At 42.5% G+C, this 15,072-nt stretch overlaps 1 protein-coding gene across 4 annotated transcripts in view; it reads right to left on the bottom strand.

Moving 5' to 3' along the window:
* The window catches only part of DIS3L2 (DIS3 like 3'-5' exoribonuclease 2), a 184,017-nt gene that overhangs the window by 167,357 nt on the left and 1,588 nt on the right, over nt 1–15,072 (bottom strand). Inside the window, exon 2 of one of the 4 annotated variants that reach the window (XM_027685729.1) lies at nt 13,507–14,205. The exons of 2 other annotated variants lie outside the window; for them this stretch is intronic. In XM_027685729.1, coding sequence (XP_027541530.1) covers nt 13,507–14,185 — 679 coding nt within the window. In that variant the 5' untranslated portion in view covers nt 14,186–14,205. Of the gene's footprint in view, nt 1–13,506; nt 14,206–15,072 lie in introns of those variants that run through there. One more of the 4 variants, XM_027685730.1, reaches the window with a different exon arrangement.

The raw sequence follows: 15,072 nt of genomic DNA, 5'->3' as shown, positions 1-15,072 counted from the left end.
GTCCTCTAAAGCCCTCGTTTCTATGACAGTGAGTCACAGAAAATACTACTATGAATTAAAGGACCTGGGATAAAAAGGAGGCTAAATCTTAACATGTAATTAAGGAGGAGCTGAAACAAAACAAAACAAAACAAAAAAGGCAGAAAACTAAAATGCGGGGGGGAAAAGAGAAAAAAATAGGCACTGCAGAACAGAGTTGTCCCAGCACTTGGCGTGGCCATTGGTTCAAAAAATTTGGGGCCACTACAGCCAGAAATAATGTACAGCAACAGCAAAGGGCAGAGAAGCACCTTTCTGTGATGAAAGGTAGACATGCGGAGAGAAATTTGCATGTTTCCAGCACTTAAGCCTTGGGCTTGCTCTCGTGGGATTTTTTCATTTGCCCAGACTCAGACACAAACTCAAATTAAAAATTTACTCAAAAGAACAAACTGTTTCGACACAGCTGGCCTGCAAGGCAGTTTACACACAGCCATTTCGATAAGGATTTGACCCCACTGGCCACACCATTTATGGCAAAACAAAACCACCCCGTTACAAAGCCACAGACAACTGTCACAATTAGCATTCAACTGGAACATACCAAATTCTGCATGACTGTAATTTCTTGTATTTCTCCTTTTAAAAGAAAGAGAACTAACTACAGGCCACCATCTGTTTCAACTGGACTCAATATTTGCTTCTGCAATGCACCTGTCCTTTAAAACTGGAAGTTAGAAGTACCTCTGATGATGGGCTTTCCTGCTCTCCCTGCTGCCCAGCATTAATATTCAAATGGATTAACAGACATCATTTCACAAAGCAAACTGTAACTTGACTACTCTATAGATAGCGTAGGATATATGGAGACTAACCTCTCTACAATAACTATCAAGAACTTGGTTAAATTTTATTCTAGCACCAAGTGTGTCAGAGTCCTACATCTTCTTTGGTGTTATAGTTGTGTGATTTGTAAAATAGAAAAAAATATCTTGGGGCAAGATGTCACACAAAGGAATAACGCAATCCAGGCATTAAAATAATCAAAGGCTAAGTAAATCAATAAGCAAATGAATATAATAAAAAATTAAAAATCATTTCAGTAGAATGGAGACTAAAGTGCAGTGACTGAGAGCTGAGATTGGCTGATCCATAGGAGACTTGAAGCAATCACAGAGCAGCAAATGTCTGCTGTGCAGAACCATTCAGGCTTGCACACAGAGCAACTCTACTGCAAGACATAAACATGCACAACACACAGCAAATGCAACATGCTTGGCTGTGTTTATCTGGCTGCACAGATGATGCTCTCTGTGGATGCAGCCAATACTTGCTTGGGATTTCTAGGTATTCTGCCATTTCCAGCGGGAAATAACAAAGGAGTAACAATTTGAGGAAAGGTGGTTGACTGTTCATTACTTGAAGTCCTCTGGAGGGAGATTTGGGTTGAAGCAACCCCAACATCTGTATAAGGCATGGAGGCTCCCTGCAAAGGTGACAGAGTGACACACCTAAACAGGACCAGCAATTCCACTCACAGAGCAGGGAAACCCTTCAAACTAGCCAAGGGGAAGCACTTGTGGGAATTACAAACACACAACTCCCACCTCCACAGCAAGAGAGGCATGAAAGTAAAGTGGGTGCATTTGTGGGCTTTCAGAACAGTTCACAGTCAGCGACTCACTTTTATTCTCAACATGGGCACCAAGAAAACAAGCAGAAAGGATGGAGCTGGGGGCTGGCTCCCACCCAGGAGCCCAGTCCAACAGCAGCTGGTTGAGCTTGCTGGAAGGACAACACTGGAACTCAACCTGGAATCCAAACCATCACACTTCATCTCCATCACAACAATGACATCACACAATGGCACATTTTGGTCTTTAAACTTAAGTACCTATTAATCTTCTCTTATTTGGGAATGAAAAAAAAAAGCACACAGGCAGCTTCCCAGAATAATTGATCTGGCTTACAGTAAGAGAGAGGTTAGATGTTTTAAATCAGCTTATTTTGACATAATTTATACAAAATCATTCTAGAGTTTAGCTTTTGAAAAGCACTGCATTTAATTAAACTTACATCTATTAGTCAGTTGATCAACTAGATAGTCAACTAAATCAACTGAAATGTTCAACTAAACATGAAGTTAGCAAGGCTGGAAGGTCTTTAACTTTATATTAAAATTTGAATATTGCTTTACATAAGAAAGAACCGAGACCTTCAATTTTATTTACCAAAAATAAAACATTCCAACTGCCCTCTAGCACCTGACAATCTCTTTGATTACTACCAGCAGGGAAGAAAAGTACTTTTCACTGAATTTTCATCGGCACATCCACGACACCTCCCATCCAGGGTCCAGCAAGAACTAGTTTTACTTGAGAGATCCAAGTAAATTCCAAAATAAAGAGATCTTGGTATAGCTTCCTCCTTTCCTGCCAAAGGGCACCTACATTGTCACTAGACAGTTTTACCTCTAACTAAACTTCCAGCTTTGTTACCATCTCATTATTTATGTAGATACCTACGTTACTTATGCAGCTCCCTGGGGTGGGCAGGACTGTGAGAGCATCACAACAACTTTGCTGGTAACAGCTCTACGGGTTTAGGACTCTGACCCCACTGACAGCTCTCTTGACATGTAATGACTCCTTTTATATTTTAAAACAGGAATTAATGCTGAAAGCATTGGATGGAACAATATTGTTACAAACTTTTCCAACACAAAATACTTCCATCTACTATTTACCTTTATCAGTCCATAACTGGACATCAACACCTCCTCTAACTCTGCTATTGCTTAGAGGATTTTCCATTGCTTCCCAGCATTAGATCATGGTCTAGATATGGAAAGGAATCTTTCAAATACCCCTGTTTTTCAGTTAGCTTATGCATGAGAAGAAACAGAAGCATATCCCCAGAACTGATAACACGCAATAGAACAATTTGTTATCAGTTAATGAGACACTCTCAACACACAGTTACTAAATATTTGTCCATATTTCTACAATGTTCCATTTCATTGCTGACTCATTTCAATTACTTAAACCGATTTCCTTCAAGAATTTCAAGTAATTCTTCAAGACAACCCAGATATGCACTTAGTAAAACATGATAAGGATACACCCATGAGCTAGAAGGGATGGCAGCTACAAAATGAAAGGTCACCCAACACTGCCCTAGCTCCACAATCAGGAATTAACCAACTAAAGGCAACCACAACTACCCTGATGCCAGCCCATGCTTAGTACTACACTCCCATTTAAGTCAGACTAGGTTAAACATGGCAAGAAAGCTAAATAAAGCCTGTTACTGCTCATCCTTACTAGAGACTTAATGAATTAGAGTTCAGCCACGTGACAGCTCAAGGCATCACCTCACAGATCCGTAAATTCAAGTTGGCCCTTGACTCCTGGCAGAGTTGGCAAAGCAGATTTTAGAAACCATCAAATTTGGTCTTTTAGCAAATGAATACCCTCCACGAGCTGCCAGGAAGTCCTATCTGCAACAACTTTATGAGCCACTATGGATGCTGATGTGTAACAGGGTATATTAATAGTCTCAATACTAAAGTTCAGCCAACATAAACTCTGCCTTGTTTTGGAAAGACGTCTGGGACTTAAAAAAATCCCAAATCCTACATAGCCCCTGAACAACTCATCCCAGGTACTTTTATGAATCTATCTCTGTCCAGCCTTGATGAGCTGGGGGGATGCAGCTCCTGGCTGGGAGCACCGGACAGGCACAGTCCAAGTGTTGACACTGTTGTACCAGGCAACGTTTCATTCTCCAAAGTCAAATAAACTCTCCCAGCAGAAGCACGCTTTGCCAGTACAAACTGCATTAACATCAGGGTGGTTTTGCTAGGATCCCTGTGTCTGCCCCTTTCGTATGCTTAAACAGGCAATTTCAAAGCTATTTGATATTTTCTGCAGCTCAGAGAAGCCTCTAAAATAAGTCCCTCTCAAATTTTAAAAGCCAAAATACATTTGTTAGATTGTTTTGAATTTCTAATGCACCAGTGACATCCAATAGATGCCATATTATAGAAATGACTAACTCAAAAATCTTCAAGCACTTAAATGACTACTACAATATCCGGGATCAAATTACCACACACAGGCAAAAACAACAGGCAAAACCAACAAACACCATTGAAGTGATCTCAAATGCAAGTTATGTCAACAAAAACACTGGTCATAGAGAGGCCAGAAGTAACAAGCTATTTATGTTTTAAAAAATATTTTGCGGATTTAAGAGATTAAATGTCCCACTAATGGTAACAGCCAAATACTTTTTTGTTCGAGTTAGTTTTAAAAGGAAAAACACAAAGACAGCTGTTGGTATAGTTGCTCAGGGAAGGAGTTCTGCACTAGCAAGGAAAAAGACACTCCTTGGAAGCTGTCTCAAACAAAGTTCTGTGCTAGAGCCCCAGGAACACACACAGGACCAAACCCCATCCACCACACTCCCCGCAAGCACAGCTCTGCTCCAACCCGTGCTAGGAACAGCTGTGCTTCCACACTGCTCTCAACATGAATTAAAGCAGTTCAGAGTTCTTGGACAGCCTTGGAACAGAACCACCTCCATGCATCTTACAGTATCTTGAAGCAAAGAGGTTAAATAAAGTAGATGGCTCGAGATTAAAGACAAAGCAATAGAGAGAAATGAGGATGTCATGGGAAAGAATTCATTAGAGGTGTAGGAGTGGAAAGGCAAGACTTGGAGATACGTTATCAGTACAGTGAGGTTCCATTGCAGCAAAGAGACCTGCAGGAGATAAACCTGGTAGGCAATATTTCAGATGCTCAATCTGGGGTCTAAGAGAAAGTCTGAGAGCACATTCTCCTTATCACAGGCAAATAAAAAAAAGGTCCTTCTTCTCTCAGGAAATGTAAACTCAAAGAATCGTAAACTGGAGGTTCTGCAGCACATTCCTGTGCTTGGTCCAAGCCTGACCACAGAGCTAAAGAGAGTTCCTACAATGTTGCTGTGAGTCCTCCTCAAAAATAGCCAAAGAAGTGAATTATTTGAAATCATCTTAATGACTGAAAAGTAGGGCAAACTTCCAGGAAAGGGAACATCTTGGTGGAAGAGGAAAAGGATGGTGATATAACAGCACTCTAGGGATTTAGGCAGATGGCAGATTGCATAATTAAGTTTAAAGTTAATTAAACAGTCATTCAAGGAAGAGAAACAATGCAGACCTACATTTACATGGACAGGCTCAGCAAAAATGTAAATTCTATGTAAATGTCCTGAAATGAGTGGATGATGTCTTGAAATCCAGCTGTCAGAAGTAGCTCCCATGACCACCAGCCTCTCTAACTGACCCATTACAATGGGCCACCAGGGTCCAGCCACAGGTGGCCAGTTATCCAGAGGTAACTTTCCAACATCAATACAAATCAAAACAAAATTATAAGACAGCACTTAAAGTGGAGGCCTGTCCACAGAGCTTTAAAACATGAGTTCAGGAGTGATTCAAAGAACTGGTACAGCCCAGCTGGTTACCACCAACCCTCTACAACATAACACAACACAGCTCTGCCTGCGCCAGCCCAGCAGTTTGTCTATGGGCACAACTGTGTTTGTGCACCAGGACACTGGGAGCCATCTGTGTACCCATCTGGGAACAAGTCTGGAGAGCTCTGGCCCTGCCTCTTTAGAGAAGGTGATTCTCTAAACAATGTCGGCAGAAAGTCTGCCAAAACCTGCCCAGGAGAGCTGAATGTCCAACAAAATAAAAAGCACGAAGGGAATCCTTGCCACACAGGGGACAAGTTGGCTGCAGTCAGTGACTCTGGATGGGAAAATACAGGCTGTCATGATTTGTGAGGGAGTTCTTAGGGCCATGAGCTGCTTTTGGAGGTGGTCGTAAAAGATTCAGACATCCAGCATTCCTACAATGAAATATTGAGGAAGAAACATTCCTATTTAGGGATGGAGGTAGCAAAAAAGTGGCATGTCCACAGATACTAAGGAAAGTCAGGAGCAGAGACAGATGCTCATTTCCAGACTCATGAAAATGAGGTGGGAAGCACGCTTATGGTGGAAAGCACATGTTGCCACTGCTCTTTTGATTTAAGCTGCACATGTTTATTGAAAACTCTTGTGCTGCATGTCCCTAGATTTCAATATGGAGCTAGGGAAAATGAAAATGTTCTTGCTGGTTTTGGCTTTCATAAAGGGCCTAGGCTTTGAAAAACTGAAACGAAGAAATATGCACAATGGATTCTTTCTGCTGTGGAAAACAATACTTTGGAAACTGCTACTGACCGCCAAGATCATGTGCCCACGACGCCACGCTTCCTCTTCCAAAACACTTCCAAGCATCCTCATGCTTGCAGAGTTTTGACTTCAGTAACTCAGATAGTAATTGCAGTTTTATTCAATTCCTCTGCAGGGTTTGTGTTGTAGGAATACTACAGGAGTGCAAGAGCCAAAGATACCATTCCAGGCTCTGAACGAAGGGCTGGTGACGAAACTCATTTAGTAGCAATAGACTAAAAGTTTATCAAAATAGTTACTGTGCTCCAGCTGTGTGCGGCAGCACAGTGGTGTTGTCAGGGAGGGGGTACATCTCTTTTGGTTTTCAGGACTCTCTGTGAACCTGCTCCACCCTGCTCGTGACCTCCTCGCTACCTACTCCGCCTGATGACTGCACTCCTCCAGGCTTCCACTCCTGCCTCAGGATGTGGGTCAGGGCTGCTTCCACTCCCCCTCATCTTTCCATCTTCCCAAAGCATCTTCCACAATACCCTTTGCTCTTTGTTTTATCCAGCAACAACGCTGTGAAAAGGCTTCTTCGAGACTTCAAGAAAAACACTTTAAAAACACAATATTGCAGAAGTTCTCTCTTTGATTTCTCCAGGCTTCAGTAGTTTGAGGAAAGCAAGTTGCTCAAAGATCAGAAGCCAAGAAGCTTTGAAAGGCAAAGTACCTGACAGGAGGTGCTAACACACTAGAAGATATTAACAGCTGAAGAAATCAAAGAACTGCCTTCAAATTCCTACATAATCCCAAGGTAACCCAAGGTGATGCAGAATCTGTTTATCTGCTGATGAACCCTTCCCCATACTGCCTATTCAGTGTAGTAGGTACATAAATCACAACACCTAGCAGTGTGGGGGGAAAATGCCTAAAAACATACAAACTGAACAAAAACATATTATGGTTGCTGGCTTTTATTTGTAGAGAGCCTGGAATATTCTCTGAGGCATGACCTGCCCCATACATCTGTGGGCTGCAGCTGCTAATGTTGACATTTTCCTTCAGCACTCTGGAAATCTTTGTTTTTGCCACAGAAGACAGTATTTTATGCAGTAGATCCCAATATTTTGTTTTCCATCCTGCCCCAGCCAAGTTTCAACTCCCTGTAGCTTGGATTTCCCCACAAGAGGGAGTTTGGTGTTTCAAGCCCACAACATTTCATGGAGCTGGTTATCACGGGCATGAGGTGGGAGGGTAACACATGGGTAGCAGCACTTAGGACAAGAGAGGCAGAAGCAGAGCTGTAGAGGAAGGCAGCAGAGAAAGCACCACAGCAGCCACAGCCTGGAGAGGAATCACAAGAGCCACTGAATTCAGCTGTAAAGCACCTGTCCTACGTACCTGGATACCCACGGCAAAGGAGACACTCGGAGATAACCTGAACAACAGGCCAGACCTGACTGTGGTGTGTGGGCTGACTGACCTCATGGACAGCAGAGGACAGAGGGCTTTTACAAATTAATTCCTCTTCGAACTGCAGCATATTTCAGGGGTAGAAATTGTTATCGGGGTTTTTTAACATGCCGGTGACAGCCCACATACCACAAGCCTTGGTAAAACTGTTCCAATGGTCATTCACCCTCACTGCTAAATTGTGCTGTATTTCAAGCCTGGATTTGTTTAGCCTCAAATGCATTATATCATAATCTGCTCAACTGAGTAGCCTATTATTGAACATCTGTTCCCCATGTAGGCAATTTACTGAAAACTCCCCTCCCCCAAGCATCTCTTTGATAAGTAAAGCAGAGTTCCTCAAATCACTCACTCATGATCCCAGCATTTAATCTTCCCTGTGGCCGTCCTCTGAGTATTCATCAATTCATCACCATCCGCCCCAAGCAGAGGGCATCACCACAGGATACGGCACTCCAGAAGCTGCTGCTGCCACGCCAAAGACACACGCAGTCCATACTCCATCTTCCAATTCCCATGCTCATACATTACCCTTTTGGCCACATTTCACAGGAGGGGGATGTTCAGCTGATTAATCCATCAAGAGCCCAAAACTTCTTTCCAAGCTGTTGCTTCCCACACTGGGTTCCTCACACTGCTAACATGGCTCTGTGCTGGCAATCCGATAAATGGATTTTGTTTTGCCTGCTCCCAATCCACCAAGCGATCCAGATGGCTGCCAGTAACTGCCCCCATTATTCAATACTCTCCAAGTCATCCCAAAAAACCTTTCAATCCTACTCATATGTTTTCTTCCCGACAACTGACAGAAGTATTAAACAGCACAGGGTCAGAACATGACGCTGCAGGAACCAGACACACCTATTGGTAACAATTCTCAATTTATTGCTGCATTTAATTAGTTCGACTAAACAGCTTTTAAACCACTGCACATGCGCCGTGATTTAATCACGCTCCCACACCAGCATCCACACTCACACCTTTGCCATCAGACCCCTAATGTCATAAGACACTGACACTGGAGGAGCTCAACGGGACCTCTGTTAAATAATGACAAGTCACATGAAAGAAAATATTTAAAACAAATTAAAAATCAGTTCAATTCTTGTATTACCCTACTATTTCCCTAGGATCAACACCACGCTGACAGGTATAATTACCTGAACTACATAACTGGGGCTAAAGAGTAGAAAAAACATAGTTTAAAAAAAATAGCAGGTTAACAGCAACAAGTGTTTCCACCAAGGAATGTTTTCACACGAGCACTAGCAGGCGAAGGAAGGTCCTTCATTCACAGAGGTGAAAGCTTTGCTGCCAAATGCAAGGGCTCCTCCTGCACAGTGTGCTCAGGACTCTGGTAAAGGGCACACAAGACAGTTATTAGATCACAGATAAAAAATACAGTCCCTGCAGGGACAAGATCTCATCTCCCCAAGAGAGGATACATCAGATATTAACTCACATACTATAGCTGATGTTAACCAAAAAAAATTAGTTGCACAAGATTCAGGAATGTAACATTTTTTTTCTATCAAAAGCAAGAGAAATTTATGTTTGTGATGACGTTGCTAAACCATTAGAGAGGAGAGCATTCTATTTTTCATGTGTTTCTCAGATGGGGCCATACAGTAAATCCAGTCTTCCCTCCTGTCCCATATCTTATTACTATGATTAACATCATCTAAGGAACATTACACTGAACCTGGCAAGATAGCTACATTTTAAAGATTTCTACAGCAACCAACATTCTCCATTTATTGAGTTGATTCTGTGGTCTTTAGTAGATTGCTGGCTCATATTTACTGGTGTCAGATGGGGAAATAACAGCATTCTTCAGAACTGAATTTCACCACACAAGAATTGGAAGACTCATCACTAAAAATGAGCATTATCCTAAATTTGCCCTACAAGAAGGGAAAGGCAGAAGCTGTTGTTCCTCCTCCAAAGCTCCCCCAGAAAAACAAAGGCAAATACAAAATTTACTGCAGTGTACCACAGGAAGACAAAATGCCTAAGATTTTGCCATCTTGTTAAGGCTGGTATTTCTTGAGCAGCTGTGCCCATCAAACATGCAGGAAAGCCATTCTAGGATATTTCTTTTACCTATCATGAACCTTTTAAATGTCAAGGTTGCAGCCACAAGCACAACACCACCATCCAACAGCAACAATTGTTTTTAAAGCTCTGATGCTAAACACCAGCCTGCTTGCCAGCGACACTCCTCCATGGAAGCTGCCCAAGTTGGTTAAGTACCACAGGCTGGGCAAATAAATGCCAAGTGTCAGACAGATGATAAATCAGAAAGGGCTGTGGAAATCTTAGGCTGTTGCAGACAAGGCATGTTGTTATCCAGGAATTGTCTGTTTCTACTCAGGGGGCATGCTGACCCTGAGAGATGGGCAAGATACCTCCATCACATCATAAACTCACGAAGTTTTTAGTGAGAGGAGCCTCAGGAGGATACCCAGGGAAGCTGGCAGTGGTGTTGTTCCCAAGGAAGCTGTAAGCAGATACAGACTGAGACAGCATAACCCTGCAAAATCTGAACCTGTATCAGAGCAATCAGCCTTGACCAGAATCCTGCTCCACCCAACATCAACATCAACAAAGCCACTTCACTTCCAGGTACTTTAGCTCTCAAGATCCTCTGAAATCAAGTGTGGCCAGGAGATGGTGTTCCCAAAGACCATGCTGCACCCCACGTTTGGAGGACAGTCCTTGTCTGCAGATGTCTGATTCCAGGCTTTCCAGTAGACTCAGGAATTTGCCATCAAACAGCAACATTCCCTCAAAAAACAGGCTGGGAAGTGCACATACTCAAAAAGCAACTGAAACCTTGCTAAGCCAAATAAAACACGCAGCTTGGTCTAAACTACCTACTGACAAAGCAAAGCATCACAGATACTTAAGATGAAGTTCCACTTAGCAGCCATGCAAATCTCAACTCCCAGCATGTGACAGACAGATGCCACAGAAAGATTCAGTACTTCTGTCCTCAAGGGAAATGGAGGTTTAAGCTCTTTTATGACAGAAACGTCATGCAGTCTGAAAAAAGATTTTGATTACTAACTCTGGAGTGAAGTGAGAAAACCCTTAGAGTCTTTGATGAAAACCAGAAAACAACCCAAGGGACTTGATAATTTTCTGTTAAGGAAGTTTAACCAAATTTTAGCACCCAAAGAACCTAGAGGATTGGAGATTTAAGCGAAAATACCAGCAGGAAATTAGTATTAGATGAAAAACTGTAAGCACCACACAATTTAAAGTGGCATTTTGGGATTATTTTCTGGTTTATTGGGGTTTGTTTGAGAAGAAACTTCAGAACAGGAGGTTTTACCTTGCAGAGGTTATAACTGCACACAAAGGAGCGACAATCTGTGGAATTCCTCTGTATGGAGCTTTGTCTTCCCAAATCCAAGAGTGCTGATACCATAGAGTGAATCCAACCTGCAGTCTCATGACTGACTCATGTCCATGTTTCACACAAGGGACAAAGGAGTTCTGTTCACACTCAGCTCTCTCAACTGCAAAGCCTCCAATACTTAGGAAAAGCAGTTACTATGTGGAACTACAGACAGCAACACATCACCAGCAGTATCTCCAGGGCTCAGTGACATTTGCTTGGGGCTCCATAAACCACTCTGTTTTCCCCCAAAGCCACTGGAACTGCCCTACCACTGGAAGGACATTAACAGGGACCAGTCCCTCACTGCCTACAGCCCGTCCCAGGGCACTCAAAGGGTTTTCACAGACCTCCACATTTGCCTTCAATTTTAGTACTGTCAGCTCAGGGTCATTGCAAAACCAATCACGGCTAAGCCTGAGCTGAAGAGCTGTTTGAGAAGAGGACAATGAAATAAAATTATATAAAAAGAGATGCTTGGCTTTGAGATTAGCTCAAAGAGCCTTTTGGAAAGCCTACAACAGTCTGAACAGAGCTAATTTGTGAGGAAATGTCACTCCTGAAAAGATGATATGCCTCACTGCTATGACAGAAGCAATTCTTGCCATCACAGTTTCACAAGCCTTGATTTAAACTGATCAAACCAGACACCTGCCTATGCAAAATAATATGACTTATATCAGCATCAAGAGACAAAGACAAGCTTTGAAGTGAAAAAATATTAATCTGATACTGTGATGTGTGACTTCTTATACAAAAGCACTTGCATACTGCAAAATCTTCATTTCACTTAAACAAGAATCCTAAAATATACTCAAACTGAACAGCAGAAAAGACGTTTCTCTGAATTAAGTGACATATTTATTTCTTCTCTATTTCTTTCCTCCACAAGAAACTGTTTTTACGTCCCTGCAAACGTTCTGGAGGATAACCAGTCCCAGCTATACAGGAGGGTGGCTGGGGAGGCATGCAGGGAAAGAAGAGGAAGGGTGTCACTGTTGAGCAATTAATTTTCCAATAATCTTTCCCACAGTGTGAGTTTTCCACCTGGGAGGTCAAACACAAGGGTCAACATTTTCTGCTTTAGGTCTTTACACTAAACAAACAACTAGTTTTCAAAAGCCTTGTGCAACCCCACTTCCAACTAGAGCAGGAGGCCACTGTGGGTGTTTGCTTTTGAAAGCCAGGGTATTTTTATTTTAGACTGAAATCTATGTAGGCACCTACCATTTTCACGGATATAAACTATATGCCTTCTAGACTCTACATCTCTGTCAGCTGCTCTTCCTATGCTTCAAAAGCTGAAGGTAGCAAAGTCTGTTATAAGAGGCTAAGCACAATAAATAGTGTTACAATGAACCACGTAAAAAAAAAACCCTCCCAAAAATCAAGCTCATCAAAAAACTTTAGCATAATCTGCATTAAATCTCTATCTGTGATCAGTCTTGGAAGAACTCATGGAAGTTTACCAACTTTAGCACATTATCTATTGCCACAACCTCAAAAATACTACAAATCCAGAAAAAAGCATATTACTTGCCCTTCTTGAGTCACAGGGCTTAGTTTTTAAGACTGATTTAGTTAAACAGTTACTTGATTTCCAATTCAAGAACTGTGATACGCCTCAGGCTGATCTTACCCAGCTGAGAAATCAAACTCTTTTCTACTTGTTAGAGAGAATTTAACACAGAGACATTTATGGGTTCCTCCAGTAGCAGCTCATAAGATCAGGCTATCAAAGTATTTCATCATAACTAATATTCAGAGAAAGTTTTAACCCATTACACTGAGGAACCAAAATTAAACTGCCTGGCTTTGGCTGCTTGTGGATGCTGTGTTTTGGGGTTTTTTAAATAAAAAAATTATTTATCTCCATAAGGAGGCTTTTTGCCTTTAACATCCCATTTAAGAGACACATTCACTTTAGTACTGCAAGATTTCTTTGTTACTAACAGCAAAATTTCGTGGAGTCAACACTATCAGGGATTGGCTGTTATACAGGCATCTTAGCCCCTGAGTATTGGATGGACTCGGACCAAAGGCAAACCAGCACTCCAGATTCAAAGAAGCAATGCAGAGAAAAGCATGACTCTGGCCTGAGTCAGCTCAGATCCAGTGGTCTTATTAATTTGGACTCTACACCACAGAAATTGGGCTCTCCTAGCCCTGAGCTGATCCTGGAAGCAGCACAGCCACACTCACAGAGCTTCAGCCAAGCGATTACATCCTGCCAGCCCCAAGCTGGCTCCACATGAAGCCATTTGCACATGCCACATGGCTTACTTGTAAACCAGGACAAAGCCACCCACAGGTAACCAAGGGCTGACTAACTTGGACAGAGTAGAACTGGCTCATGTTAACGCACTCATGACTAACACAGCACATTCATTTCCACAGTAATTGTAGTAAATGGACCAAACAGTTCATTAGTGTGAACTCACCTTGGACTTGACCTGGAGACAACTGACTGTTTTTTCTGGCATTTACTGCCAGCACATCCTCACCAAACTGTTCAGTCAACAAGTGTCCAGCTGCTGTATCAGTGTTGGCAGGACATCTGCCTCGTTTCTTTTGTTTCTTCCTCCAAGTGTCCTCCTCATCAGAACCAGAAGATTTCTGCACAGCCCCATGTTGTCTCAGGCTGTTTGACACTCTCCCACCCAGAGCATCACTCATATTTAACAAATCAGACCCAGCTCCACGCTGATGCAAGTAATAGTCCTCCTCCAGCTCCAAGTCTCCTTCAACAGCATTTTTTTTATAAGGACATCTGTTCAGAGCAGTTTGGGGTTTATCATTCTCAAATCCAGGCAGGGGCTGTTCTAGGTGAGATGTTCTGACTGGTGAATAGCTGTGCATGTTCAACCCATTCCTGGCTGGATTATCCTTCACCAGGCCTCTCCTTAGAGGCGGGTCCAGATCCCAGCTGGGGTCATTGGAGGTGCCTTCTTCCAGTTGCATCTTCTGTGCAATGTGATTCAAGTAGAACTGGAACCGGCCACTGTGGTGCTTTTGCACGAGCCTGGCGTACGCATTCTTCTGGGGGGCAGCGGGCTTGCTCAGTCCCTCCTTGGCACCTTGGGCAGAAGCAGTACCTCTCACGTGCCCCAACTGATCCATAGTGCAGTAAAAAGCTCAAACTTCAAAGAGTTACAAATAGACACAGGTGAAAAAAGGGTTATTTTCTTGAAACAAAGCATCAAATAACTGATTATGCTAAAAGACACAAAAATGTAAAATGTACAGGAATTCTGGGTTGGTCACTCACTCCAGCAGGGAGAAGGGGTTTCACAATGTACTCAACACCTGCCCGGCACTGAATACCTGTGACCTAGGAGTGACCACAGTCCATAAGCCCCACCTGCCTACACACCACATAAAATAGGGATTTTGTGCTGAGGCTGACACCCCAAATACAAGGGATTCCTTTAACATGCTCTTCCTTGCCTTTGAAAAAGCCAGGAAAATTTAAGCAGTGACTGACAGACTGTACCAGCAGCATCAGTTTAGCGGTTACCAGAAGCAAAGTCTTGTCATTTCCAACTCAAAAACAACTGCATCCTTCCTGAAATGCTTTACTGTTACTGTCAAAACATACACTGCCTGTCACCTCACTCCTACAGTGACCTTTGAATTGCTTCAAACAGCAAGACTACCCATTTCAGCTTGTCTTTCTAGCCACAAAGTCCCTCCCAGAAATAAAATAATAACTATCTTACAGGAGCTCATAATTCCTAGTGACTGAGACACACTGGCTGCAGCTCCAACCAGCACCAGTTTCTGTAGGTGGTATCACACCTCCACCTTCGCTGCACGAGTGTGGAGCTTGAGCAGGTCAAGTATCTTCCAATCCTTTTTCTAGCTTTTAAGCTTTTGGAGCAAAACAATCTAGTAAATTGTCCTCAGTTACTACTAAGGTAAATTATAGGTATAGACAGGAAATAGCAATGATTTTTGTTGTATGTAATATGAAAGAGGAATATAAGAATTTCTTGATAATGGAGCCC

This window comes from Neopelma chrysocephalum, unplaced genomic scaffold (assembly GCF_003984885.1).
Source record: "Neopelma chrysocephalum unplaced genomic scaffold, ASM398488v2 Primary Assembly neopelma1_69, whole genome shotgun sequence".
NCBI classification, from domain to species: domain Eukaryota; kingdom Metazoa; phylum Chordata; class Aves; order Passeriformes; family Pipridae; genus Neopelma; species Neopelma chrysocephalum.
This window is presented reverse-complemented; position numbering and strand designations above follow the sequence as displayed.